At 26.8% G+C, this 27,751-nt stretch overlaps 1 protein-coding gene across 1 annotated transcript in view; it reads right to left on the bottom strand.

Moving 5' to 3' along the window:
* Positions 1-25,816, bottom strand: part of Drip (aquaporin homolog protein drip) — a 55,358-nt gene extending 29,542 nt beyond the window's left edge. Inside the window, exon 1 of the mRNA XM_088199229.1 lies at positions 25,685-25,816. Coding sequence (XP_088055355.1) covers positions 25,685-25,703 — 19 coding nt within the window. The 5' untranslated portion in view covers positions 25,704-25,816. The remainder of the gene's footprint in view (positions 1-25,684) is intronic.
* Positions 25,817-27,751: the final 1,935 nt, after the last annotated feature.

Raw genomic sequence — 27,751 nt, 5'->3', positions numbered from 1 at the left:
ATCATTATTACTATGGGTATAAATATGATATTTAATTAATTTTTGTACATATTAAATTAACACATGTAAAGAATATTTTTTCTATACATTAAAATTTTTATATATTTATTTATAGTTGCAAAATTTAAATATTTCTATCATTAATTTTGCATTAAAGTCAAATAAAAATTAATACTCCCGATACTTGATTTATACGTTTTGTTTTGGTTAATTGTTTTTAACATTTGCATAATAAATCCTTTCAATATGATTTTTTTGGCGGAAACTATTTTATAAACTTATTTAACATTTTTTGAGTCAAATCATATGTATGTAACTGTATAATTAATATATTAAAAATTCACATCCACACAAAAAGAACAAGCTTAATAATACATATAATAATACGTATGTAGTTTTTAAGTTGGCTAATTATGTTTAACAATTATTTTAGTACTTTTTCTATATGAATATAATTAGGTTTTAAACATGGGCTACAAATATAAATTTTAGTTGATTTATAATATAGTGTTTTAGCTGTTTCGATACGAATCTATTTATTTTTAAGAGGCAGTGTACCATAACATCGTTTAACCCGTGATCATCACTTGCTCCTGTGAATGGTCACATGCAATAGGAAATGTACCGAGACATGAAAGTACACAGGATAGTATTGGTTTTTTGTTGTTGAAAATAATATACTATCGCTCTTTTGACTTTAATTCTAAATCATAGCTGTGAGTTTTAAGTCGAAAAAAATGATTTATTTATAAATTTGCTAAATTTTTATTATCATTGTCTTACTCCACATTTTTTTTAATTTTATTTGCTTCTAAAATTATTAGTGTTTTATTTGTTTTAAAAAACTTTAAATTTACCCTTGCTTTCAGTAATCAACTCTGCGTGTATATGTTTTTGTTCACTGATTAATGAATAAAAAGATCATAGTCTATTATATGTACATTGATTTTTTTTAAATAATATTTTTTTAAGCAGCTAAAACTATTTTATTATTTAAAAAAAAAATATTTAACAAACAAAAAATCATATTTTTTCGCTACGCTGTTTTTGAAATTAAAATTAAAAAGTTTTATATTGTTTTCTACAAATAAATTCTTACGCGCCGACAAGATGATTATGATATTAAAATAAATATATAAAAACATGCTTAGAGTATTTTGCGTTATTTAAAATAAATATAATATAAATAATTCACATGAAAGTTAATCAAATATTTTTTTTAGAAGCGCTATAAAAAACGCTTCACTGTCTTGTAAATTGACAGCACTATGTGGCAGAACAAATCTGATATGAAATAGCTATAGAAATAGCCGCATATGTATAAATCAATATTTTTTGATTAGTAAAAGATTCATATAGATTAAGTATGGTGATGCATGTTTGCCACTCTAGCAAAAGTAAGAGTGGCTTATACATTTAAAAACGGTGCGCGCTCTGCATAGTGCTTCTTATTTCTCAATTCATGATAAATATGGACCCCTAAGAAAATATACGTTTTTTACAGTATTAAAATATAATATATACAATATCGTTGTACGTAGAAAATATTTACACTAATTTTATTAACAACAATTTGGATCAATATTTATAAGTGTAATTATATTATATTTAATAATTAAACTATAATGACCACGAAATATTATTGAACATTTATCAAAATATTTGAGTACAGAATCATTACATTATTAATCTATTTAAAATTCCAATATGAGATTTTTTATAATTTTAAGAAAAATGCTAACATAGGTTATTGTATGATTTATATAGCATTTACTACATTGTCTCTTGCCAAAAACTTATATATCATTTTTAAGTCATTGATCTTTGCACTCTTATTATATTATATTAATATATGTTATTGACCGGGAAGATAAAGTCGAAATTCTAAAATCGGGCATACAAGTTATATTGTCATACAATATTTTAAAAGTGCAAATCGGAAACCCTTGTCCCTTTTATCACTACCTGCTCTGCGTTCAGTTTTTTAAAATTAAAGTTATTGTAAATCATTAAAAATATTCGTATAATTTTAATTTTTACAAAAAACTATTTTATGATAATCAACGAGAAATAAGAATTTCAAGGAAAATAAAATAGTAAATAAAGATATATTTAAAGAAAATCGCCGAGTGAAAGTCAACGTCTTACTTTTGAGGATAAGACATAGAAAAAATTAATATGTTTTAAATCTCTACACTAAAATAAAGATTTGATACTGGAGATAAAACCTGGGAAACTATTTTAATTTTGCCTATTTTGGAATATGCAATTTTAAGTTTATATATATACATATTTCTATATAATTAAATTTAGTAGGTTACTTTGTTAAGATGATAGTATAACTAACTAAATATTATATATTATTTTTAGTTGTTTACAAAATCAATACTTAAAGTACGTTATCTACGGTTCATAAATTCAGGATTTAAGAAAGAGCTTTAATTCGTGCTTATTTATATTAAAATATTAATAATTATCTTATCTGAATGATTTCTTTCAAAATATAATCTATAAATGCATTGTGTTTTAATTAAATTACAACTGCAATTCGGTCATAAATTTAATGTATTTCTTAGGTTAAATCGGTCACACTCGAATTATTACAGAGGTGACAGTACAAAACAATTCATAGAATTATTTATTTTTTAATCTGACCACTGATCCAGTGAATCACGTGTAAATTTTAAAGAGCAAAAAGTTAATTGAAAATAAAATAATAAAACCGTTCAGATATCGTATCAAATTATCGTGCAGTATAAACATTTAATTTTGAGCATCGTAATAACAACAGGACCGGAATTACGCGGCCCATAATATACGCAATTTGATGCCGGTTAAAGGCATCTTAAACACGGCCATCTTGTCAATTTTATCGACGGTGTTAAGCTTAATGCAATTTTATATAATCGCCCGAGGCTGTTGCCCAATGTGCCGCGACGGGCAAGGTTAAGTTAAACGTCAATGAAAGTCGCGGACGCCGACTGTTTCAATTGGTTAATTAATACGTACACATATATAAAACAATTAATGTGAGTTAAAAAAACGCCTATTGATTTTGGGATATATTTAAGATATTTTTAATTGCTGCAAAGCTCGGTTCTAAATTGTTTATAATGTTCATTTTTTTAAATCACTGTATTATGTGTATATCATAAATATAGATACTTATTAATAAAATTAAATCTATAAAATTCTCAACAAATAGAAAACCATAATTTTGTATTTTTCTCTTAATTCGTTTTAAATAATTCTTAAGCAGAAACACTGACTTAATTTTTATTTTTATTAAGCCTTTATATTCTTAATATAATAAACGTTTAAAAAATTATTTTAAGCTATTTAGAGTAATCTATATAATATTTTCGACTCCTGCTTTAAATAAATTTAGACATTTTTGTTTACATAATAATAAAAAAAAATTCAACAATATATTTTTGTTGTGCTCTACCATTTAATAGATCTTTAGCTTAAATTTATTAACGTTTAATTAGCTTGTTTGTTAAATACTAATATGTATTATACTTTAAAAATATTTTTGTTAAATAAAATTGAATTTTTTAGTAAATTTAAACTTTACTAATTGAAAATTATAAAGATAAATACTATTAGGTAATCTATGTATATTATGCTATTGGTGCTTACAGTTTTGTGACATTAAAAAAATACTAAAGCTCTTGTTTAATTACATTGACATGATTAAAATATTATGTTCATTGGTATAAAACAATTATTGCTTTTTTTTAACAATGAATATTTTTTAATAGATAATATTTTTAAATTAATAAAAAAAAATTAATTAATTATTTTTTTCAAGTTTTTCTACTGGATAATAAAAAAAGTACTTGAATAAAAAGATTATATACTTATAAATAAAAACTATGTGAAATATAATAATTATAAAATAAAAATACAATATTTTTGTATCAAACTATAAACTCTGAAATTTGTCTCTTCTCCGTTTATTTTTAGCAAAAATCGATTCAGCGAGCATGTTACGTGAAAAAAACACGAAGCTTGAATAAGTTTAAAGATTATGACGTGATTCGTATTCGTAAACAATATGATTCATTCAAAGAAATCACAATGAAACGAAATATGAAAACTCTTGCTTATTACATGAAAGCTATTATTTGCCGATGAAATGCATTTTATTTCAAAATTATATTGTGACATAATTTCATAGTACACAATTTAAATAGTCAATTAAATATATTATTTAAGTGACTTTAATGCAAAAGCGCATATTTCTAGTACATATGTTTTGTATACATTTCAACTCTCTTCAAAATTATTTATAAATCACAAAAACATATTATTTAAGAGACTGAAAGATTTGTATTCACTTGGAGCATTGAATTCATTTTTCACTTGACACTGTGAGAAAAAGCGTAACTTTAAGAGCTGTTTATTACATTTAAAATAAAATTTAAGCTACATTTTTAGAGGGCATTAAGTCATAAAATTTAGTTGACGATAATCGATACTCAATTATCCGATTTTTTACACGTTTTTAATTCAGGTCCCTTTCGTTAATTTCGTCGATAAACTGTAATGAATACTGTATTGCAACTTGACATTGAATAGTGTATTTTTTGATCGCAGCAGAGACAAGGTCGTAATTTTTTTTTAGTATATTTATTATGAAGTCCGTCTTATGGACCGGTTGATCGACTGTGCGTGACACACTTATGCGAATTTTTAAAACATGTGCATGAGTACATTATGCTCGTTAACCGTATTATATCATATACATAGAAATATGTCACAACCGAGCGATTAAAAATAATTTAATTTCTATTCAACTTAACCTTTATAACCTTCCGGAGAGTCCAGCGTTAGATAAGTTCAAAGAGAAAATTAATTTCGAAAATCACGAACAAAGAATAAAATTCATTCTATTACCTTCTTCCTCCATTAGTAAAATAGTAAGTTTAATTTTTGCTATAGGTTGCGCTTATGTAAACTTTCAGTTAAAACTGCGTGTTATGAAATAAATATTAGAAAAAATGTCTTTAAAACACGCAACTGATTGGTTGCGATTATGCGAAGTTGTTTTTGGCGTAATTAGTGTTTTTTTTTTATTATTGAGAAAGTCCGGAAATTGGAGGAAAAGTTCATTACGACTATTATGCTAAAGGATGCATATTACTTTTAAAATAATTAAAAATAGTAAAGCAACAATTTTTTTGTTATATAAGACCGATTATAATTATATACAATGTAAAAAATGTTATACTATTTAGTTTGCAACTTATTTTTATATTTTTGTTACTGATTAAATTGCTAATAAATAAACTAGTTATTTTTATATTAATTACTATGCATTGAATATATAATAGTTTAAAAGGTAATAAAAATAGTTAATGTTATATTTGAGACACCAGACAGAAATCAACGTCAATTAATTAGTGACATCTATTTAATTCATAATAAATTAATATTACAGGGAACAATCAATAAATGTCACTTTAAAATTGACCTAACTCATTCCGTAAGATATTGCTCCGCGAGATAAGGAAAATCTAAAAAAACCTTTTCTGTGATGATCGATCAGAACGTTAATTATTTCCAATTTTCGAGACACGATGCAAATTATTAAACACTAGAGTTCATGTGGGATTTGAACACAGATCTTTTAGGTATTAGTACCTGACGTATACCACTGACTTATTGTAAAGCAGCAGAGAAATGATTTGTTAGGATTATAGTATTTTTAAGGTGTTTTCGTTGTTAAAACAATGCTTAGATAAATAATATAAACTCATGTTTTTTTTTGCAGTCTGTTCCTATAAATAGAAAACAAATAAGATGACTTATATTATTATACAATTAAATAACCAACTCTAGAAAATTATTATAATCATTATTTCTTACATGTTTAATATTTTTATTAATTTATCTATCATATATTTATAAAACTTTTTGCTAAAATTTATACTGTAGAAAATATGTTTTGTTATATATATATTCACAAAATTTAATATGAGCGAAACACCAAATTATTACTAATTTATTTAATTATATTGCAATAGAAAAATTGCTAAATTTCTCTTTATATATGAAATCAATTTAATCCATGATAACAGTATTCGGATCAACTATGACCTTGTCGTTTCAGTCGCAATTTATCCTAGCATGACTAATATATTGCGTTACATTATAACAATCTCGGCGAAATTATCAATTTTACAACGCAATTACGTCTATGTGAAACCTCAAAAAAATTACTATATAACATAATGGTTGGTTTATAAATAAATTGATTTCGACTACAGCCTGCCTTCGTTGAATTATACACAATCCGACAATTTTGTGTTGTGTAATTCAATTTGCAAACTTTCATTCCCAATTGTGGCATTTTCAGAATCATTTCGCAAAGAGTCGTCTCCCAAAGACAACATTATCTCACCATTTGCGGCTCAATGTCATCGAATGGGATTAATTGTTTTTCTTTTTAATCTCAGTCACTGTTTGTCCAACACTCGACGCCGGATTATGAACCAATAATCACTCAAAGTGATAATTGGTGTCGAATCAGTTAACACGCGTTGTTGAACTAGTTAATTTTAACTATAGTCCTATATTTGATTTAGTGCCACGGTCACGTTTTTGCCTCACATGTTGTTTATGAAGTTTTGCTCCAAAGATGAGTCTTCCGATTCGGTCCATCCCTGACTCGAATTTCGCAACTTGGGCAGCTTGCTAAACCGATAATTGTTGTCGTCGGAAGGTAATGGCGAAAAAAACACAAAAGGCAAAATCGGCAGGTCGTTGGGGTTTATTTGGTTGTCGATCATTAACAAAAATCGGCTATTTCGAAAAACCAAGGTGATTAACGATTTTTTCCCAGCCGATATTCGCAACGTTGCGAAAAAAACAAAACCGCAAACCGTTTAGAAGACGCCGAGTATGAGAATGACCTTAAATTAATTCCTTTCTAGTTCAGCTATTAAGTTGTCGTCAATTTTTTGCTCATCTTACTGGTTTTGGATAGGGAAGAATGACAAGCTTATGCTTTTGAATTGACGGCCGTGTGAATCAAATAGGAGAATTTTAAACGTAATTGAAATAACTCGAAAATTTCACTTAACATTCTTTATACATTCTATAATATGTTTTATGAAAATAAAAAATAATAACGTGTCTTCTATATATTTATACAGTCTGGATAAAAAAATAACTAAGGATATAATATAACTTGATATTTCTCTACACAGACAGTAAAAAATATATAGTACACATTTATAGTCTTATAAATCAAAAGTATAATATATATTGATAAATGAAAACAATGTTTTAAAAAATTTACGTGTCAATTACTCATATTAATTCTGTTTAGTGATCTGTTTATTTTGTTTAAAAAGTGAAACAGCTTGTTTCTATTTATATTTGGCGTGATTCTGACCAACGCAATGCTATATAATTAGAGTCTCCAATTCGAGTAATCGAGTACTCGATACTCGAGTATTTTTGTCTATTTTTCAAGAACTTGATAATCGAGTATTTTGAAAATTACTCGATTAATACTCGAAATTAAAAAATTTTGAAATCTTTCAGAAACAAAAATAACTTTAACTCGGTCCGTAAAGGTTAACGTCTTGCTTTTATTTGGCGTTTATGCCCGAAGTCCCGAGTTAGAGCAGTTACTATCAGGTATAATTTTTTCATAGTTCCATAGTTCCGATCGTCGGCTATGTTAGTGGGTACGACGGAGAAATTTCTTTTGTGTTTTCTGTTCGACAGTCCCGACTTATCTAATTTATGGCAATGAACAATATGAAATATCAACAAAAAAATTTTTAGGTTTTATGACTATGGAGTTGTAGCGTAAAGTGTTGTAAATTGTTTATACTGATCCCTCAGCTTAAAATATAAATCAAAACAATTGTGTGTTTTAAAGGCATTTAAAGTAAAGTCAGTACTTTGTGAACCGTTTAGATCTAGAGTGAAAGGGATTCACCCAAATACATCTTCGAAGGATATAGATTTAAATTCTTCGCATTAATCAGAAGGAGTAGAATATTGTATATTGTTAAGAAAAAAATCTATTCAAGAAGAATTACAAAATGCTATTTTGTCAATAGTCGAAGGAAATAAGAGAAAAGCAGAGAAGGGAATGAAAGAAGAGAACATAAAAAGAGAGTTCAAAAAATTTTATATCTATAAAAAGCGAACAGATATAAATTAGAATCCTTATCCAACGCGTTAATGACAATAAGACCAACATCAACAAAAATGTTTATTTTATAACGGGAATAATAAAACCAAAGGTTAGCAGTAATATTAAATTCGAGACACTTTTTGCATTATTGTTTTTAAAAAGTATGTTCGTGAAGTTAAAATAATTGTAAAAATTAACATACTAAGTGTTTTATTTATTTATTTATATGTGCACGAATTGGAATAATAGCTATTTTGGTACATTTGGTAAATACTCGAAAGTACTCGAGTACTCGAGTATTTTAAAATTTTAATATTCGATACTCGAGTAGTTGATGGTTCGAGTAATTGGAGACTCTATATATAATACACGTATGTAAAATAAGTAAACATTGTCAACAAATAACTAAGCTAATATTTATTAGAAAGTTATTAAAATAATAGGTAATTTAAAGGCTGCTGGAATCAATGAAATTGATCACAGGCTTAGTAAATAGATTTACTTATATAAAATCAATTACAAAAAAATAATCAAGTAATATTTTATGCAGATATTTTGCAAATAATGGAGATTAAAAGGTTATTACATGAATTGGATGTGGAGTATGTACCAAGACTTGAGTTGCTCTTTAGAAAAAATTGACTAACGAAAAAAAATTAAGTCCATTTATATGCGAAATGAGAAGATGCTGCCAAAGTTAATATATAAATTATTTCTATTTATAATTAATTAAAGCATTATAATGTCATGTATTAAAAACAAAAACAAAAAGGAATTGTCATTTATGATGCAGAAAATAGTGAAATGCTATCCGGGATTTGATTTTTAACTTAACTATTCCACAATTGTATGTTTTAATGTAAAATACGATATATTAATAATAAATATAATACTTGATTGAAATACGCATGTATTTTTTTTAAATTTTACTAGAAATCTGACGTAATTTTTTTTATTTTACGTTTTATTTATTAAATATTGGCAATACAGTTTAGTCAAACATTGATATTTAATGATTGTTAAATTATTCCTTGTAAAATAGTTGCTAAATAATTTTACTATTTATTTCTCGACTATTTTAAAAAATAAAGAAAGAAGAGTTTTATAAGAATAATAAGTCAATATGTGAAAGTGATAGATTAAGGAAAATCCAGTAAAAAAATAACATAAAAATAAAACATTAAAAAAGGTAGTTTTAAAATTTAAAACATTAAGGAAAAACCCCATATTTCTATAATTTGTCTCTAAAAATGTCCTCAATAAAAAATCAATTGTTAATCAATGGTTAATCTCTAAAATCTATTATACGGAACGTATATATTCACAGTTAACTGAAATGCTTAAAGCTATTAGTACATAACGTAAAATTAAAACTTATGGTTAATAATTAATAAAATATTTGTGTAATTCTTCTGCATTTAAAAAAATGAGCACACCATTTTTCCTAAAATTTACATCGAAAAATATCCTTGAAACATATTTTTGTTTTGACTATATTTGAGACTGAAAAAACAACTGGTCCAATATAAAGATAGTAAAATATATGTGAATTTTCACGAAGCCCAATTTTAATGAAAATTTGGATCTGAAAATGTCTTAATTTTTTGTGTTTGACTATAAACACATTATATCTAACGTAGACTCAGGTTAATATCTGTTGAAAGATTTAGGTAATTCGAAAACATTTAAAATGTAAATACTAAAATACTCTTATAATTTTCAGAATGACGTTGATACTTATGGTTTACATCTAGTGAAAGAAATATAAATCCTTAGATACTCAAAAAAAAAAACTATTTTTTTTTAATTTTCTCGATGATAAATTGTGATAAATTATATAATAATATTTAGCTCTGAACTAAATATCGACACTTGAATTGGGCTTAAGAGGCAATTGAAAAGTAATTGATTGTAAGATATTTTTAATCATTCGTTTTATGTTATTTTTTTCCGATAAACTACAATACTGCTCCTGTTAGAGTTAATCTTCAAACTGATTCTAGGTATGGCAAAACGCGGTATAATGATGTCGTCAAATGAAAGCATGAAATATTGAGGTTACAGAAAAGAGTTGTAAGCTATCAGATGAACTTGATAAATTAACTTTATGATCAATATTAAAAAGCATCTATAGAATTATTTATGAAAATAGCAAAAACGCGCGTTGGCGTTGGAATAAAAAAAACTCGTCTAAGATTCATTGTGACTAATGTTAAAATATAATAAAGTGGTGTTCTTTGGTTACAATAAATCAATCTAAAAATGGTTATTTTTCGAATATCTCTCGTATTACATATACAAAATTTGAGAAACCCTAGTCAACGCATTGGCTTTGTCACAATATATTTGGATGAGTCTAGGCTTTTATCAATGTTGTATAATAATAGTCAAAGTATTTTTATAAAATAAATATAAAAGTCTATTTTTTTGCCCAAATTAATTTTTATTGCATCTTAATGAAGTTAAGTTTAAAGCATTAATCATCCAGAATTCAGTAACAAAATGCTATAATTTTTATTTATATGTCTATACATATTATAATATTATTTTCTTGACATGATACTTTTTATAATAAGCCGTCTTAATTTTTATTTTTTATATAAAATATTTAGCTTCTTACAATATTATATATATTCTTAATAATGAATACATACAAAAAGTATTTGATTATAAATAAATAAATAAAATAAAAAAATTAAAACGATTTTTTATATACTTTAAAATATTGGTTGTGTTTCAATTATCTTCTTTGACAATTTTTATTTTATCAAAAACGAGGCAAATTGTGCAAGATTTGTGGATGCGCTTAGAATAACAATGATAAAAACCCATTAAGTTATGATTATGAAAATAAGATAGTGGAGGCTATTTCGGTTCTGTCAACACACATGACCCAGAAGCGGGTCTCAAGAGTGGAAACGGTTATTGTGCAATATGGCTACCGGCGATCTAAACGACAGGGTAGACGAGCAGACAGGATTGGGAGCTCTGAAACAAAAAAATAAACACATATGGCGTAGTGATGATACCGTTACTGTATACGATTTGAGAGCAAATTCAAATGCACCGTTCCCTAGCCGGTTCTACGGCCGAGATACCAACCCGGATGAACTTTTTACCTCTTGACCACTTTAAACGACTGCCAACGAACTTGACATTCGAGTAACGTCAGGACGAAAGAGGAAACGTTGCCTTTCTCCTAAAATATTATAATGCAAGGTGTCATAACTATTGAGAAAAAAATAGAAACTAGAACGTTCATGACGAATCTCATATTGGCGTACAGTCTCGTTTTAGCATTTGGAATATTCATAACGAATTGAAAGAGCATTTTCTCTCGAGTTTGTAGGAGTAAAGTGCCAATAAAATTTCGAACGTAAAAAATATCGAAGTCACGGTCCTTTTTTTGTTGTTGAACTTATTGATATACCAATCGGTTATAAACATGACGTTATCAAATTATATGTTAAAGATAATGAATGACGATCTTGTCAAGGTGCATCTTGATTTGTATATTTATAAAATTAAATTAAGAAAAGAAAATATTGTGTAATGTAATAATGAAATAAATATTAATAAAATAAATTTATAAAATAAAAATATTGCGCATAGTTCGATAAATTTGATTTATCGAGCTTTTTATAAAAAAAAGCTCTCAATTAAAAGTTCATGAATTATGTAAGTCTATAATAATTTCGCTATTTATATACATATATATATATATATTTTCTATATAAAAACAATTATAGTTGCCTATCGTTTTCATCGTAAAACATTTTCGATTTGCATTGCATTTTACCGTTATCAGAGCCATCTATGCAACGGCACAAGGTGAATAATAATAGAGTAGCAATACTGTTGTCGATGCGTTTACAATAATGACAACATAACACAGATATGTAAGTATTAAAATGTATATTTTAAAACTGTATTTAAATGATTTATTAAATAGAAAAAATCATAACCACAAAAAATCTGTAAATATTTTTTTAAATTAAATTTACTGAATTATTAGTAATAAAAATAGATACAAATAATAATAAGTCCTAATCTACATTTTATTTGCCTTAATTTTCTCTAAATTTTTTATTTTTTAAATTAATATTTTTCCTTGAACATTATGTATTTATTTACATATTTTTTAATTTTCCTGTTTATGCTTAATACAAATATTATGAAGTAAACAAATTATGCTTCAAATACTAAATCGTTGACATAACAACATTTTTCTTAAAATCTTACCAAACCAAAAATATAATTAATTACTTTCCTGATTTTAACAATGTTACATAAAAGTAAATAGTAAACTGTTTTTTATTACATAAAATATATAATACATTTAATTGAATTTATAGCTAATTTATCTATGTAATATAATCATTGCTGCATTGAATATGTTGCTTTCTTTTATGCATTCTTGGATTTCTGGAGCACTATGCCACATATTTAATACATGTATCGTCTAAAATCAATATTTATGGTTTCTCTATTATACATGCATAAATAAAACATATTGCTTTTAAAAATCGCCAATATAGACAAGTTAAATTAACTAATCAGACAATATTAAATGTTCTAAAAGTCGCATAAATTGATTCAGAGATTGAGTTAATTATATTGTATAATTAAACTACATATTTGAAGTAAGTTTGAGCAAGTTTTTAAGCGGATTCCAAATTCAATCAGCATATAAAAAATGTAAGACTTGAAAGATGTTTGGATTTGTTCTCTGATATTATCACTAAATACATTTCTTGCCTGGTTGCAAAATAATTAAACCGACTCTTACAATTGAGAAAGTTTAATAAAGATTTCTCATTTATTTCTAAACGTTGCAACGGGATAAACACAATCAACAAATTATATTTTTAGGTTTTTATTCCTTATTGTTCCAATTATCATTTTTAGGAACACAAGCATTAGATAAATTACTGATGAGCAAAGTCTGGACTTTTATTTTTTTTTGTATAAGATATATTTATGTATCTGTGTTTATTGGTGTAGTGAGTCAGTAAGACAACAGCCACTGTTTGTCACTTAACTAATTAAGGTAACTAAATTTAACTGAGGTTTAACGCAACATGGCGTCATCGAGGGGCGCGATTGTCGCCAGATTCCCACGCGAAACGTGACGAAACGCAATTGACACGATTTTGCGACGAAAAACTCTACACAACACCGCCGAGATTTGACATTCTCGTAGTTAGGCAACCTGCTCAGAAGACTGATTAGAATTTAGCGTCGACAACATATGGATGAACTTGCGAGATCGATCGGTTAACTGTGCGAAAGTTTGCTCGTAGAAACTTAATTGTCGAAGCGAATCAAGACCGCGGCGAATGGCGACCGTAACACTTTCTTACATGCGAAAATTTAAAAACAAACACATATCGGATGTAGATACTACAAACGTCAAGTGTCGTTAATTTCACCCGGTTACGTTAGAGGTCAAAATTGATTTTGCGTATACCACATGTCGATGTTTATCTTCTACGTGTTCGAGTGTACGTGCGATATGGTGATCAGATTTTCATATGTGTACTTTTTAAATTTAATTAAACCACTTTTTACATTTCGACATAAGCGTATATAAATATTTGAGAATTACTTAATATTTATTTTGAGCTTTATATGCTAAATTTATGCTTTTTTTATGTAATATCATATTGCAGTTGAGACGTCTAGAATCAATATCAGATATGTCACATTTATTTACTATTAAGTGAAATATATTAAAAAACTACTATTACAAGTAAATTAATATAAGTATGTATTGTGTAATATATTTAAATATAATATGTATGATATTTTGATTTTTGCCCAAAAAATATTTTAAAAACATTTTATTTTTCGATTAAACTATATTTAACTTTATTTATTTTTCTCGATGTATTTAGTGAGCTTGTGTTCGATTTTATTGAATATATTCATCAGAGCTACTATTGACATAGTAACTCAAAAAAATCTAACAAGACCGTTTCAAAAACTGAAGTTGGTTAACTTTCGAAAAAGTAGCTCATGACAAACTCTGTCAAATGAAACAACTTGTATTTTAGAATTAAGGAATTTTATCACCGAGGTTAGTGACAGTGGAACGATGCAGATGAACTCCATGTTGTTGGTAAACTAGCGTTTGCCGACAGTGATCTTAGATATATCTGTGAAAAATTATATCAAAGAATTTATCAGATGCCGATGAAATAGCGACTGGTCGTAAGTTTTCAACACACGATTTATCTTTCTTGTGGATCAAAGTGATTTTTGTACATATCCACAAATTAGCGACAAATTGAGAATCAATCGAAATGGAGCAAGGATAATTACACGACTGCCATTCAATACAAAGTTAGGAATAAAGTCTGGTCCTGTGGAACTAAAGCTTCTAGAAACAGTATTTCATTTCTAAAATATCAATTTTATTCATGGCTAAAATGGACGACCTACTAGATCGTGATGTCAGATTTTTATATTTACTCCCGAATGTATTTTCTATAGAGTTTTAATTATCAAACTGTTAAGTGACATTTGACAAATATCTTTTGTATATATTATATATAAGAATGAAGCTAATTACAAGACTTATTCAATTACAATGTAAACAACCAAAACTGTTAAATAATCGCTGATCAGTCATTTTTAATTGAATGGAATAATATAACTGTTCTTAAAATATGTCAGTCTTTGTAGCTGTTTAAATAAAAAAAATGCTTTTCACAAGAGGCAACGATTTTTTAGATTTAAAGTAATAGGAATTAAGTAAAACCATCATAACAAATATTGAGCCATTGAATAACGTGCTCCTAAAAAAATATCAAATACATCTATATGATTGATTATTTATTTGAAAACATACTTATAATGTTGGAAGCAAACGTACATATTGTATTTAGTTAGTGCTAGATATGGGAGAGAGTATTTGTGATATTGTAAAGCGAAAGCTCTCATACGTGCAACAACTTATATAGTAAAAATATGTTGGTAATTAGGGTAAAATTGTGTATTGTAATCACAAATGGCGTTACGTGTTTATATTTTATGTTAGTAAAATTGCATCAAAGTGTTTTATAGTGGTCATCATTGTGCAATTTCCTTGGTTTTTGCAAAAAAAGTGAAACGTTAGATATGGCTTTCTTTTCATGTAACCATGAGCACTAATGCATTCATAAGTTGAATAAAATTATGTAAAAATTTCATTTCATTAAATAAAAAAATATTTAATTATTTTATAATGTATCTATAAATCATAAATTGTGTAGTTGTTCACCCAATTACTTAAGTTGATATAGTGAACGAGTTCACTTGTATCTATGCATTAATAATTGATATATGTAACGTTAACTACTTGATATGATAAATATGTTTTAACATAACTATAATATAAAATTGCATTTAAATATTATTGCATATTGCAATTACTTAATACTGTGCTTGTATTTATTATAAAATTGATTATTATAATTAAGCAACAAGTCTCATTGACGAACAAAGCCATCTTCGTCTCTTTTGTCTGATAAATATCAATCCACATACAAACACTGAGTGACGCAACTCTATTAACAAGCCTACCCTTTGTGATCCAAAGGCACACAAGACGCCGCTCCATTTGTCAAGTGTCTCCAGTGGTTGTTGTTATATTCTAGACTTATGTAACGTAACGAGGATTGCGCAACGCTCCTCTTCTTATTTAATAACAAATTGATTTGGAAGTAACAATGCAGGCAAGAGTCGGTGTTCCTTTTTGCACGCGAAGATCATCATCGGAGCCTTTCACCGGCGGCCTTTTTGTTTCGCGAATATCACATGCGCAACATTAACATAATCGGTTGGAAAATTTACGTAATTTATTAATAAAAATAGTTTTAAAATGGCGTGATGATCGATTTAGTTTGTTTATGATATATTGTATGACACGCACGATAGTGCTATTTCTATTCGCGCACTAATAAATATTCATCGAATGTTACGGACAAATTTTATCGTTGTCTTAATGACTCGATAGTTGCATTTATCGTTATAAAAATATATTAATAAAAATACTTATTTTAAAATAAATATTACATAAATACTAACAAAAAATAGCAGGAGCTAGGTGCGTCGTATTTATTTAAATTAAATTAAGACCATCGTGACAATACATAGTAAAAAATACAATATAAGTAAGATCGAAAAACACATTTTTTCCTTTCATACAAAGTAAGAAAGGAAAAAATCAAATGATCCTAGTAGCTGACGCTAAATAGATCAATGTGAAATGCCAGCGTATTAAGGAGCCGGATGCGACAGCCATAGGCGAATCGACTTGTGCGAGCATCCTAGCTCTAGCGGTCATCAAAAGAGGACGCGATCATGATTCTCGAAGACGTCCCGTAACTTAAAACTGGAATTCCTCAAAGCGAAAAAAAGGCGCTGGGATACAAGAACGGATAATAAGCATATATCATCTTATAAAGGTATTTCAAGAACCTCTTTTGAACTTTTTCGATAAAGAGGGAGTATTAAGTTATTCGGGAATTCCAAATTATAGATTTCGATTCAAGAGTGCTGCGAACCAGCTCAAGCCCAGAAGAACGTCAATTTATATATTCGATACACAGGTAAACTCATATAAATAATAAAATAACAAAATAAAGGTCATTATCCAACACACCTACTTGCATTTACGCTATATTTTTTATCAATACATTGAATGACTATTAATTATACAAACAAAAAATACAACATTGCTTGGATGTTCCAACTATTCATCTTAATGATTTGACTTTTACCGTACCCTTTGTAGACATAAGGAAACATTCTATGCTCAACAGAAAGTAAATTTGAGATATGTATTTGCACAGCATTTAATTTTTTGATTGACCAATTACCTTTAGAACTTCTTTATATTTAATTTTCAACATAGCCATTACAAACGTTAATACAATGGTTGAGTCTAAGAATGACTTTCTTAATTTTAACGACATCTTTAGATAAACTTTTCAAAAAAAAAAATGGTTCTAGGCATTTCTTAATATTGTTCATTAATTTTATCGATCGTTTATCTGTAATGATTTCTATATTTCAACTTCTTTCTTTATCATAAATGTCAATCATACTTGTTTTAAATTAAACAAGTTGACGACGAATTTGAGCAGAATTTTCTCTTTAAACACAGAATAATCAGATCAGTGAACATACACAGCATCTGGTTGCTATCTATTATGATAAAAAAATTATGGCCGTCTAGTTTCATTCAAATTATTTCATTATTGTGAATATAAATATCAAAACGTATTTATTCAATTGTAGATGTATGTTTTAAAGGATATTGTTTACATGATAATATGTCAATCATTAAAATAAGTCTATTAACCGCAGCATCCGGTTGAATTTCCATCCTAGCTATTAAACTTATATAATCGAACGTGATATTGCAGTTTTTTTAGTGTTGCGGTTTTTAATTTTGTTTATTTTCGCTTCGGTTTTGCGATCAATCTATTATAATGAATAATTGAACATCTGAGGCGAAGAAAAAAATATTATTGTTCAACCTATTGTATCGCGATCGACCTAAAAAATAAATAAAGCGTCATTGTTGAAAGAATTGGCAATTTATAAATGTGAAAAAAAAGTTTGTAATTACTCAGTATAATGTCACAAGAGGGATTTTGTAATGCAATAATTGAGGACGATCAGTAAATTCTCGATAAATAAATATTTGGACTTACTCATTTATCCTGATTATATAAATTGAAATCGATTTAATTGAAGGTAACGAAATACCATAATGCTTACGAAAAATTTCATAAGATCTTATTGATTGATTTGAAATAAATAGTTATAATGATTAAGTGTATGTTCTAAAGCTTCTGCGAGGGTTATCATCGATTTAAATTAATAGTATAATTCAGAGATTAAGGAGACTAACTTTGAAAAGGTAATAATCCCATCCCAGATAAAAAAAACAAGCTATTTCATTTGTATGCTTTATATTGCCGACAGCAAGGTGTGAAATTTAAAGATTATTTAAAAAACGATCTACTTTTAAAAAATAGGTCTTTTGATACTAACCGCGCAGCAAAATGTTTTTATTCTCAATGGCTCTTACAAGAAAAAAAGCTCGTTGTTTGGTCACGCAGTCTGATATTATAGATTCTTGTGGAATATACCGAAAATCTTATAGCAGTTTTTATATAAAAATAAATGTATATGTTACAGTGAATATGTATTTTTCAGTAAAGTTATATTTTCACTGTAATAATAAAAATATATTTATGAGTTGTAGAAGTATGATTGAAAGATTGGAATGGTTGGATATTAAAGAAATATTGAACATTAATGTTTTAGTATTTATATATGTATCATATAAGTTAGAAGATAATATGTTACAAGAGTATTTACTAATAAATTAAGATGTACTATTGTATACAGATTTAATACTAGAAATATATATTATATATATAATTTTAGGAGAGTTATGTACAAGAAAACGAGTACGGCCAGGAGAATATTTTATGTTGTTAATTTGTATAATAATATTCCTAGGACAATCGGCGGAGTAAAGAAGCATCAAAATAGTACCAAAGTATTTTTTTATTCTTTATATGTAATGATTATATTTGTTTTGTGTATAAAGAATTAGCTATATTAGTTAAATAAATAAAATAAATATTAGTAATATAATTTTGCTTACTGTTACAGTGAAATCGTAACCGTAACAAAAGTAACACAATAGAAGATTATAATTTTTTATTAAAAATTTCAAGATGCTTTTTTATTGTCGTTGTCACATTTTTATTGTCAACAATATATTGGGACGGGTGAGCCATTTCACGTGTTTTTACGATAAACAAATTTGAATATTTAAATTGTCCCACGTTCACGGATCAATGGCGAAATAAAAGTAGTTCTGAAATATTTCTTTGCAATTTTTACAATTTTATTTTGGTTTAATGACAAAATTTAATCTTTACTATGGACTTTAGATTTTGAAATTATGACTAAAATTAAATCTTTTTTAGATACAACTTGATAAAAATTGCATTATTTTCATATTTTTTTTATTCTATATTATACTATAATATGCGAGCGCAAAGCGCGAGATTATAGGTGCAAAATGCAAGAAAGCGACCGGCAGGCCTAGATTTGTTACATCGTGTCCATGAACAACAGCATCTGACAGATAATAACATTGAACGATATATCCGTTTGTTAAATATTGTGAGATACAAAATGTAGTTAAACGCGCAGAAGCCGCTTTCGATTTCGAAAATTCTTCTGTTTTCTCGTTTTGGGTCAAGTTCAGGCTGGCTGGTCCGCGAAGGTGTCGGGTTCGCGCGTACGATTCGATCGTGACAATGAACTCGGTTGCTTTGCATAGGAAAACACGTTTACGCGGAAGCATTGCTGCCAACGTAACCGGCCGCCGGAATCTTCTCACGACATCGCGGTAACTAACGAAGACGGGCCGTAGACAATGTATCATTTTTATTATAATATAACCTCTTTATAGGCAATTAACGTTATCGCGAAAAACAAACATAACCTTAGTCAATGTCGACTTGGAAAAAATTAAAAATGTGCAATTAAAAAATGTTAGTGATGTATCATCAGATTTTTATCAAATGCGTAAATACTGATCTAATGAGTGTTGTCTTTTTTATCACCCTTCCTATTTTTTAAAAAACGGTAATACTTTTCAAATAAGATGTTTAACATAAAACAGATGAAAGCTTGTGCTAAATAATATTAAACATCTTCGATAAAAAAGTACTACGTGTATAATAATAACAGTAAATATCCGGTATTATAGAATTTATGTCAGATGGTAAACGTTATATTACAGTCATAACTATTGTATAGTTAATACTGGCTATTTATAATATTATATATGAATATTCAATAAAACCTACTTGCCTTCCGATGTATGTAAAATTAAATAAGCTAATTAATTTAATATATCTATAAATACATTTATTATTGTTGAAAGGTTAACCTAGAAGAACATTTCCCCCGAATAATTCAAGGAAATCTCATCTAAGATAATTGAGTATTTAAATCAACATGTTTACGCATTTAAGACTAACATGTACTTTATGTATATAACAAAAAATATTTTCACTTCCTTATAAATACTTCCTCATATAAAGCAATGCTATAGATACATAATCTTTTTTAAAGATGAAATTTGTAGATTTTACATTTCTTAGAATGTATAAAAAATAAATAGAACAACTCATTGCTGCATTGAACAATAATAGGCAAAATCAAGCATTGCTAATAATAAAATATAATAAATATATACTAATGAAGTAATAAAATAATTAATTTTATTTATAAAAATTAAAAATAACACAATATGATATCCAGGACTTTTTTTAACATTGGTTTGTAATTTTTCTTATATAAACAAGAGGACATTTTCTATAAATCACTTATATGCATAGGCAATAATAATATTTATATTTTTTTGTATCAGTAAATAAATGTAATTTAAATGTAAATATTTCAAATATAACAACGCATTTAAAGTTTAGTATCTTGAGTACTTCAAAATAGTAAAAATCGACCGCCGTACATGTACGGCGATACCACTCAAAAGAGAGCTAAAATGAGCTCAAATTTGTGAAGATAAGCTTGGAGGACTTTTTACTTTATTTATTTTGTATTGATTTATTTTTTATAACACATCATGACTTGACTGATTTCCCTAATGCATCATAACTTTAGTTTCGTTTCTATACTTAAGTTTCAAAACTGAATGAAAAAATAATTAAAAAAAATTAAAATAATCACATTATACATTAAATACAATTATATCCAAAAATAATACAAATTTATCGTAAACTGCACTTCTATTGTAATTTAAGAGTGAATATTTTTAAAATAACAACACATTTTAATTTCGTATTTTTAATTGGTTCTTAACATTGTATTGATTGTACCTACTGTTGAAAAACCCCATTTACTAGCGGTTGGTGTTGGGTTTATTGTTAGGAGTGTTTTAAATTGTACGTCCAACGTTTCAATTATTATTTTTTAATTATTTAATTATCTAAAATATATTAGGATATTATTTGGATAAAATGTATTAAACTTCATAAGAGAAAAAAGTCGTTCTTTGCATTTAAAGTTGCAATTCAGAAGTTGATGAATTATTCGTAAAAGTAAGAGGCGAATTTTCTACATTATATTAAGAATCAAAATTCTTGATAATATTTTGTGCCAAAGATATAGCCTCTTTTTACTTAAGAATTAAACAAATTGGAATTGGAAATATTTATGTGTTGAATCAATAAATCAACTATGTAAATAATTTATTGTTTCGCCATTAATTCTTTTTTTATATATAATAATTATTTACCTATATAATTTAGGCTTTTTAATAAAACATTGACCAATTACCTGCACATATGTAATTTTTATTAAAATCACGATAAATTGCCACTTACATTATGCACAAAAACTTTCAATGTAATTTGCAAAACATTTGGCTAAAAAAATTCTACGAATAGTATTCGAACAATTGTTCCAAAATTTGAGTATCGAATATTTGAATATTTGGGTTGAAATCTTTAGTTTGTACTAAAACAGGTTTTTATATTAAGTGTTATATTTTTAAGTTAATATTTAAATATATACTATACTTTATTGACTAGATTAATTATATATTAAATTAGTTCAGATATATTTGCTATGATTTTTATTTTTACTTAAATATTTTTCATAGCCGGTTGTATGTTGTTGATAAAGAGCAAAAAAAGCAGAGGATCCAGGTTGGATCCCTGTGGTATTCCAGAATGAGCGTCTATTATTGTATAATAACTAATAATAGTCTAGAATTTTTATAGAATGAAGCTATATATCATGTTATAAAAAATAAAGTATATTTATAATGTGAGATTTATTAAAAAAATATTTGCGGTTCAGACTCATTGAAATATGCATAATTTGTAGAAATGTGAGGAAATGCGATTATGTGCTACGTATTTATGATACATTCTGAAAATTCTTTATATAATAATTGCGTATATAATTTATATTAATAGTAAAATACTGCACATACTAATAAAAATACAATGCAAACAATAATATAAAATTGCGATATTGTTTCAAGTTATATAACCAGCATATCAATCGTTTAAAACGATGTTTTTTTATATGGTGAACAAAACCACAGTTTGCATTCAATTCATGTTCCTCGCGACCTTCATTGTGTATTTATAGTTTAACATTAAACATTTTTATGTTATATTTTTGCAATAAATACATAGGAAAAGTTCTTCGTTGAATTAAATTCTGTTTAAATAACAAGGAAGCGCAACCAGGACGCAGCAAGTTAATACCATCACGATAAACATACTATTTATTATATTATTAGCAATCGAATAATGAATGCAAAAAATACATTAATTCTAATCGTGCATTATAAAAAAATTAACGTTTTCTACTTAATCCCACATGATCCAAAAATGTGTTTATGTGTTACTGATAGATATTATTCTATTATAACGATAGTGGTATCTACTGATCAAATTAAATACTCAACATGGTTTAAGCGTAAGTAATCTTCAAAAAAATTAGATTAGATAAAAAATCGAGGCGAATAAATTAAACTGCAGATTAGATGGAGTGTAAAAAATCGCTTTACATTAATAAAAAGCGTTTTGAACCTTAATAGGGTCACACATTCGCCATTGCAAAACATATTGCCGGTGCAAAAATACGCGAGACGCACAAGTGTGGGTTGTGTGGGCCAAAAAAAATGTAGAGAAAAAAACATATACACGAATAGCCAAAGTGGAGCAAACCGATCATGCACCGAGAGGAACCGGTTTCGCACGCGGCGATCAATGAAAATTCATTGAAAGAGAAAAAATAATAATGGACGTTGCATAATTGCCGTAATAGCGACAATGATGGAGATCTTCGCGATGATGTCAGGTGAATGAGGGAAAAGTTTTTCTTTCGTTCGGGAAAGCGTAACTTTGGTTTTTCGCATAAGGCGTTCAATTGGCGTATCATGTAGCAAGTAAGATGATACAACGTGAATTAAGATAACATAGCGATAAAATTATAACGAATATTTAGTGTGATATTATTTTTTTATCGAATAATATATCTAATTTTTTTATAGCTTAGATGTGTAAGATAATTATGATTTTGAGCAGCACATAAATATTAACATTCTGATTTATTGATAAAGAAAAAAACATTCTGTATTAGTTTAGTGTTTTAAAATATGATTAAAATAAATATAAATATGTTTTATATATAAAACCATCCAATATTTTATTTTTATATTATGAATAAATAGAATCTAGCTCAGTCAAAATATACAAAACAACGCACATTATAACTGTGTATACATACATATACAAAATCGAAAGTGTGTTTGTTTGCTTATTTGTTTGTCCACAGATATCTCAAAAACGTATAGTTTAATCTTGCATGATTTTTTTAGAAAAAAGTTTTTAAATGTAACGCTTTAGTTTTTTGCAATTAAGATGCTATAGTGTGTTAAAAAGTTATTTACAATATAAAATTAATATATCCTATTAATAAATAATTTAAATCTAGGCCTAAAATTTATTTTGTTGAGGATTTTCCTTATTGTTTATATCTACATAAATCAACTTACTCAATAATGTACAATAAACATAAAAGCTAACATAACTTATAATTATTTACCAGAAATATAATCCGGATTATGGATTTAAAAAAATATAGATTTGTTAATATATATTTCAATCCGATTTTATTCTGAATATTTTGATTAAATTGAAAAAGCTCTGTTAAATATATTGTTTTCTAGAAATTATTTTTAAGCTTATTTGTAATGAAATTAAATTTACAGAACTAAAATATGCTGTTTTAGTTCTGTATTAATTTTAATAAATATTTATATTTTAATACATAATATATATCTAAACATTATTAAGAAAAAAGTCATTAAAATAGGTACATACAATTATACTTTAATTATTAAAAAGATTTTTATTTGTACATATTAAGTAAAATCATGAATTTTTAAAGCTATACTTCTAACGACTTAGTGGTAAAAACTTATTTTAAAATTTGGTGATTGTCAAAATTTCTACCCTTCAGTTATTTTTTTATTTATATGACAAGACTAATGCAGTTTTTTTTAAATAATATCTTAAATATAATTAATACTAAAATATATCAAATTTATTTACAAATTCATACTTAATTTTAATATTCAAGTGCGTATTATATTATTATGTATTAAAAACTTTTATTATACATATTGTTGTTTACAAAATGTTTTATAATCAATAATACTGAGAAAAAACCCATATATAAACAACCAGTTTTTTTTAAATAATGCAACGCAAAAGTTTAATTACTAATACTTCTGTACGCAATTACTATAATATTAACACGTAAAAAATATTTAAATTATATTATATTGCGCATAAAACTATGTATTGATTAATTATCGCTTATTTAAAAGACAATTATTGTAAAAAAAATATCTATGTATATGCTGGATGTTTTTTTTAAATATCTTCTTTAAGTTAAAAGTACCATAAATATTTAATACATACTTTGTATAAATACAGATTATGTATTAAATAAACATATAACGTTTACCATCCAAAAATATTTATTCAAAAAATCTAGCACGAAAGATTAGTGCTGTAAGATAAATAATAACACCTGAAAGACTATTGATTTTAAATTACTATCATTCCTCTAAGTCTAAGTTCAGAATTAGTAATTATTATATAATGGATATTCACAGATTTGTTTTCCTAGCTTTTGTTAATGAATTTGATCTAAAAAACGAAACTTATCGTATAAATTTGTAAAAAATAAGCCATTAAACATAAACAGCTGTAAAGCCATTTTATTCCAAAGTTAAAATAGTTTTTAAGTTGATTTATTTATATGAAAGAAAATATTTTTCACACGATATTCATCATTGATTTTTTTACTTAGATTGTTAAGTTGTTGACAAACTTAAGCTGAGTACATAAAATCAAGATTATGTATACATTTTACTACTATTTAACGTGCATTTTGCATGGAATACTACCGAACAACAGGTTGAACATAACACGATTACAAATTGAGTTAATAAAATTACATATCTAACATGAATCCGTAACCGTCAGTACCATTTTGTACGAATCAATAGAGCATGCCGAAACTTGCCAAGGAACGCATAATTTTTAATTCATTAAAGAAAATTGAAATGAAGCAATTTTATATTTATTTTAAAACAATCCTACAAAAATCGGTGTCTATTCGTACCATTTATAAGGAAAAAACATGCGAAGGGACAATTCTGATCCTTTTAAATAAAATGCGTGATACGAAATCGTTAGTGTCTTTTCAGAACATTTACATAACAAAAGACGTTCATTTCGTTTATATAACTCTGTTATCAAGACAATGTTTATAGTGTGTATTTTTGCAGATGCAGACATTTATATAGAAATTAAACCTAGCTTCTTACACGTACGTTTGTGATAAGATTCGATTTGACGATATGTTAAAAATATATTAAATAACACTTACTTGTAGCTTCTTTACTCATCTTGACTTCTTTTTATTATACAATCACAACACTATCACTGAACTCGAAGATGCTGAAATTCATATAATAAACGATTTAATTTTTATTTATTTATTTATTTATACGTTCTCGTGTACACATTAAACATATACACACGCATTCATAAATAAATATATTGCAATGTGTATATGGTACGTGCACCGGTAGGCTTGTGCTCACCTCGCCGAGGTACAGAGTGAAATGATACGAGTGATTTGCCGGTGAACTTAGTGTTCGTGATAGTCACCCCTCCCTGCTCGCGTGACTCGGTCACTATCACCGTGAACTATTGCCGTGAGTCGTAGTGAACAGTGGTAGTATTGAATGGTAGCCTCCTCACTCGCGCCTATCCTTATTGTTATTAAACTGATCGCATAATGCAGCACCAATTACTACTGCTATCACTGATTTTCGATCTCAATATTGCTAGGCGAAAATGTGCACGATATGAATTTTGTTATCGGGATCGTATTTTGAGCAGTTAAATCAAGATCGGCGCCTATTTTTTGTGAAATTGATTCGATTGGCACGTTATAAATTGAAACTATATTTAATTATTTATGTTGGAAGTTTATCTTAACTCTAAAATTAATTAAATACAGGTTAGCATATTAAATGCGAATATTTCAAATGGTATTTTGAACCGTTATTATTGTTAAACAAATGTTAGGCTAAAAAAATACAAGGAAATATTGATGCTACAAAATATATTTAAGTACTTTACATTGTTACACGAATGTTAAGCGAAACCTCGTTTTAAATAATTATATCGCGAAATATTAAAAACTAATTTATTTAGGAGTTACATTTATTATAAATATATGAAAAAAACTCGGTTACTAATGTTCCACGCTTTGCCCAAGTTGGCTTGAATTTTTGGGGTTATAAAAACACTATTGCTACCGTGCCGATTACAGTGATAAAAAGGTCTGGATTAAATTGCTCACAAACTGATTTTGTAATGGTGCTATTTTTAATAAAATCGACGCTTTACAGAATGATCGAAGGTTGAAAAAAATTAAGCTAATCGTCGTGAAGATTAACAACAGTTAAATACAGGAAAAAATCTGAAACATAAAAAAAAACAAAATAATAATTATGAGTATAATAAGTGAATTCATTGCTGTTTTGAAATATTAAAGTTTTTAGATTTAGATATATTAAATAATATTAATATATCCCTAATTTTTTTCTGCAGTCTTATACATATTTAATTTTATTTTATGCTTCATATATAAGCATTAATAAAATTAAATGTTTAAAGAAATAATAAGTATATTTTTAAACGACGGTTATTGCATTCGAATATTCTAAAACATATTAATAAAATAAAAAATCTAAAAAAAGTCAATAGATAAAATTAATTTAATAGACTTCTTAAAAGCCTATAAAACTTAGTTATTTTAAACATATTTTCGAAAAATAAGCACGCGTACCGTTCCTTTATTCGAAAAAAATCAGAAAGCATTTTGTAAAAGGACCTGAGCTAAGAATACAGTCAGTCATAAGTAAAAAATCAGTATAATGCACCTTTCTGGTCATGAATCTATTCATTTTTAAACATCGTCTTTACACAATGGCAATTTTTACTAAATATTGGACAGTAACAAATAATCTGTTTCCTCCCCAAATTATTGCATTGGCCAGACGATTGAGCGTCAGATTGGTGAAAGACCTTAACCCACTTTAAGCTCTTTTTAAATACATGTGATGAACAGAAGGGTATTTAATTTTTGTTGGTTGTAATATGCATAGAATACCAATATAACCACAATAAATGAATTTACCAAAACATTTTATATTTTATCATTTTAAAAATAGGGTTAAAACATTAAATTCTGTATTTTCTTTTATTGTTTTATTATAAAACATCTTGCTTTATTTATACACCTCATATAATTCAAGCAATTTGTCGTTTTTCTATGATGTTTTTTGCTTTTTAAGATCGCTTCTTCAAGAGGTTTGTTTAAAACAAAATCTTAAGATTTATTTGATGATTGTCATTGTCATATTACATTACATAATACTCC

This window comes from Plectrocnemia conspersa, unplaced genomic scaffold (genome assembly GCF_051122295.1).
Source record: "Plectrocnemia conspersa isolate PC_06_02 unplaced genomic scaffold, ASM5112229v1 ptg000012l, whole genome shotgun sequence".
In the NCBI taxonomy this organism is placed as follows: domain Eukaryota; kingdom Metazoa; phylum Arthropoda; class Insecta; order Trichoptera; family Polycentropodidae; genus Plectrocnemia; species Plectrocnemia conspersa.
Note: the sequence above shows the minus strand (reverse complement) of the source record. Positions and strands in the feature narration are given on the sequence as shown.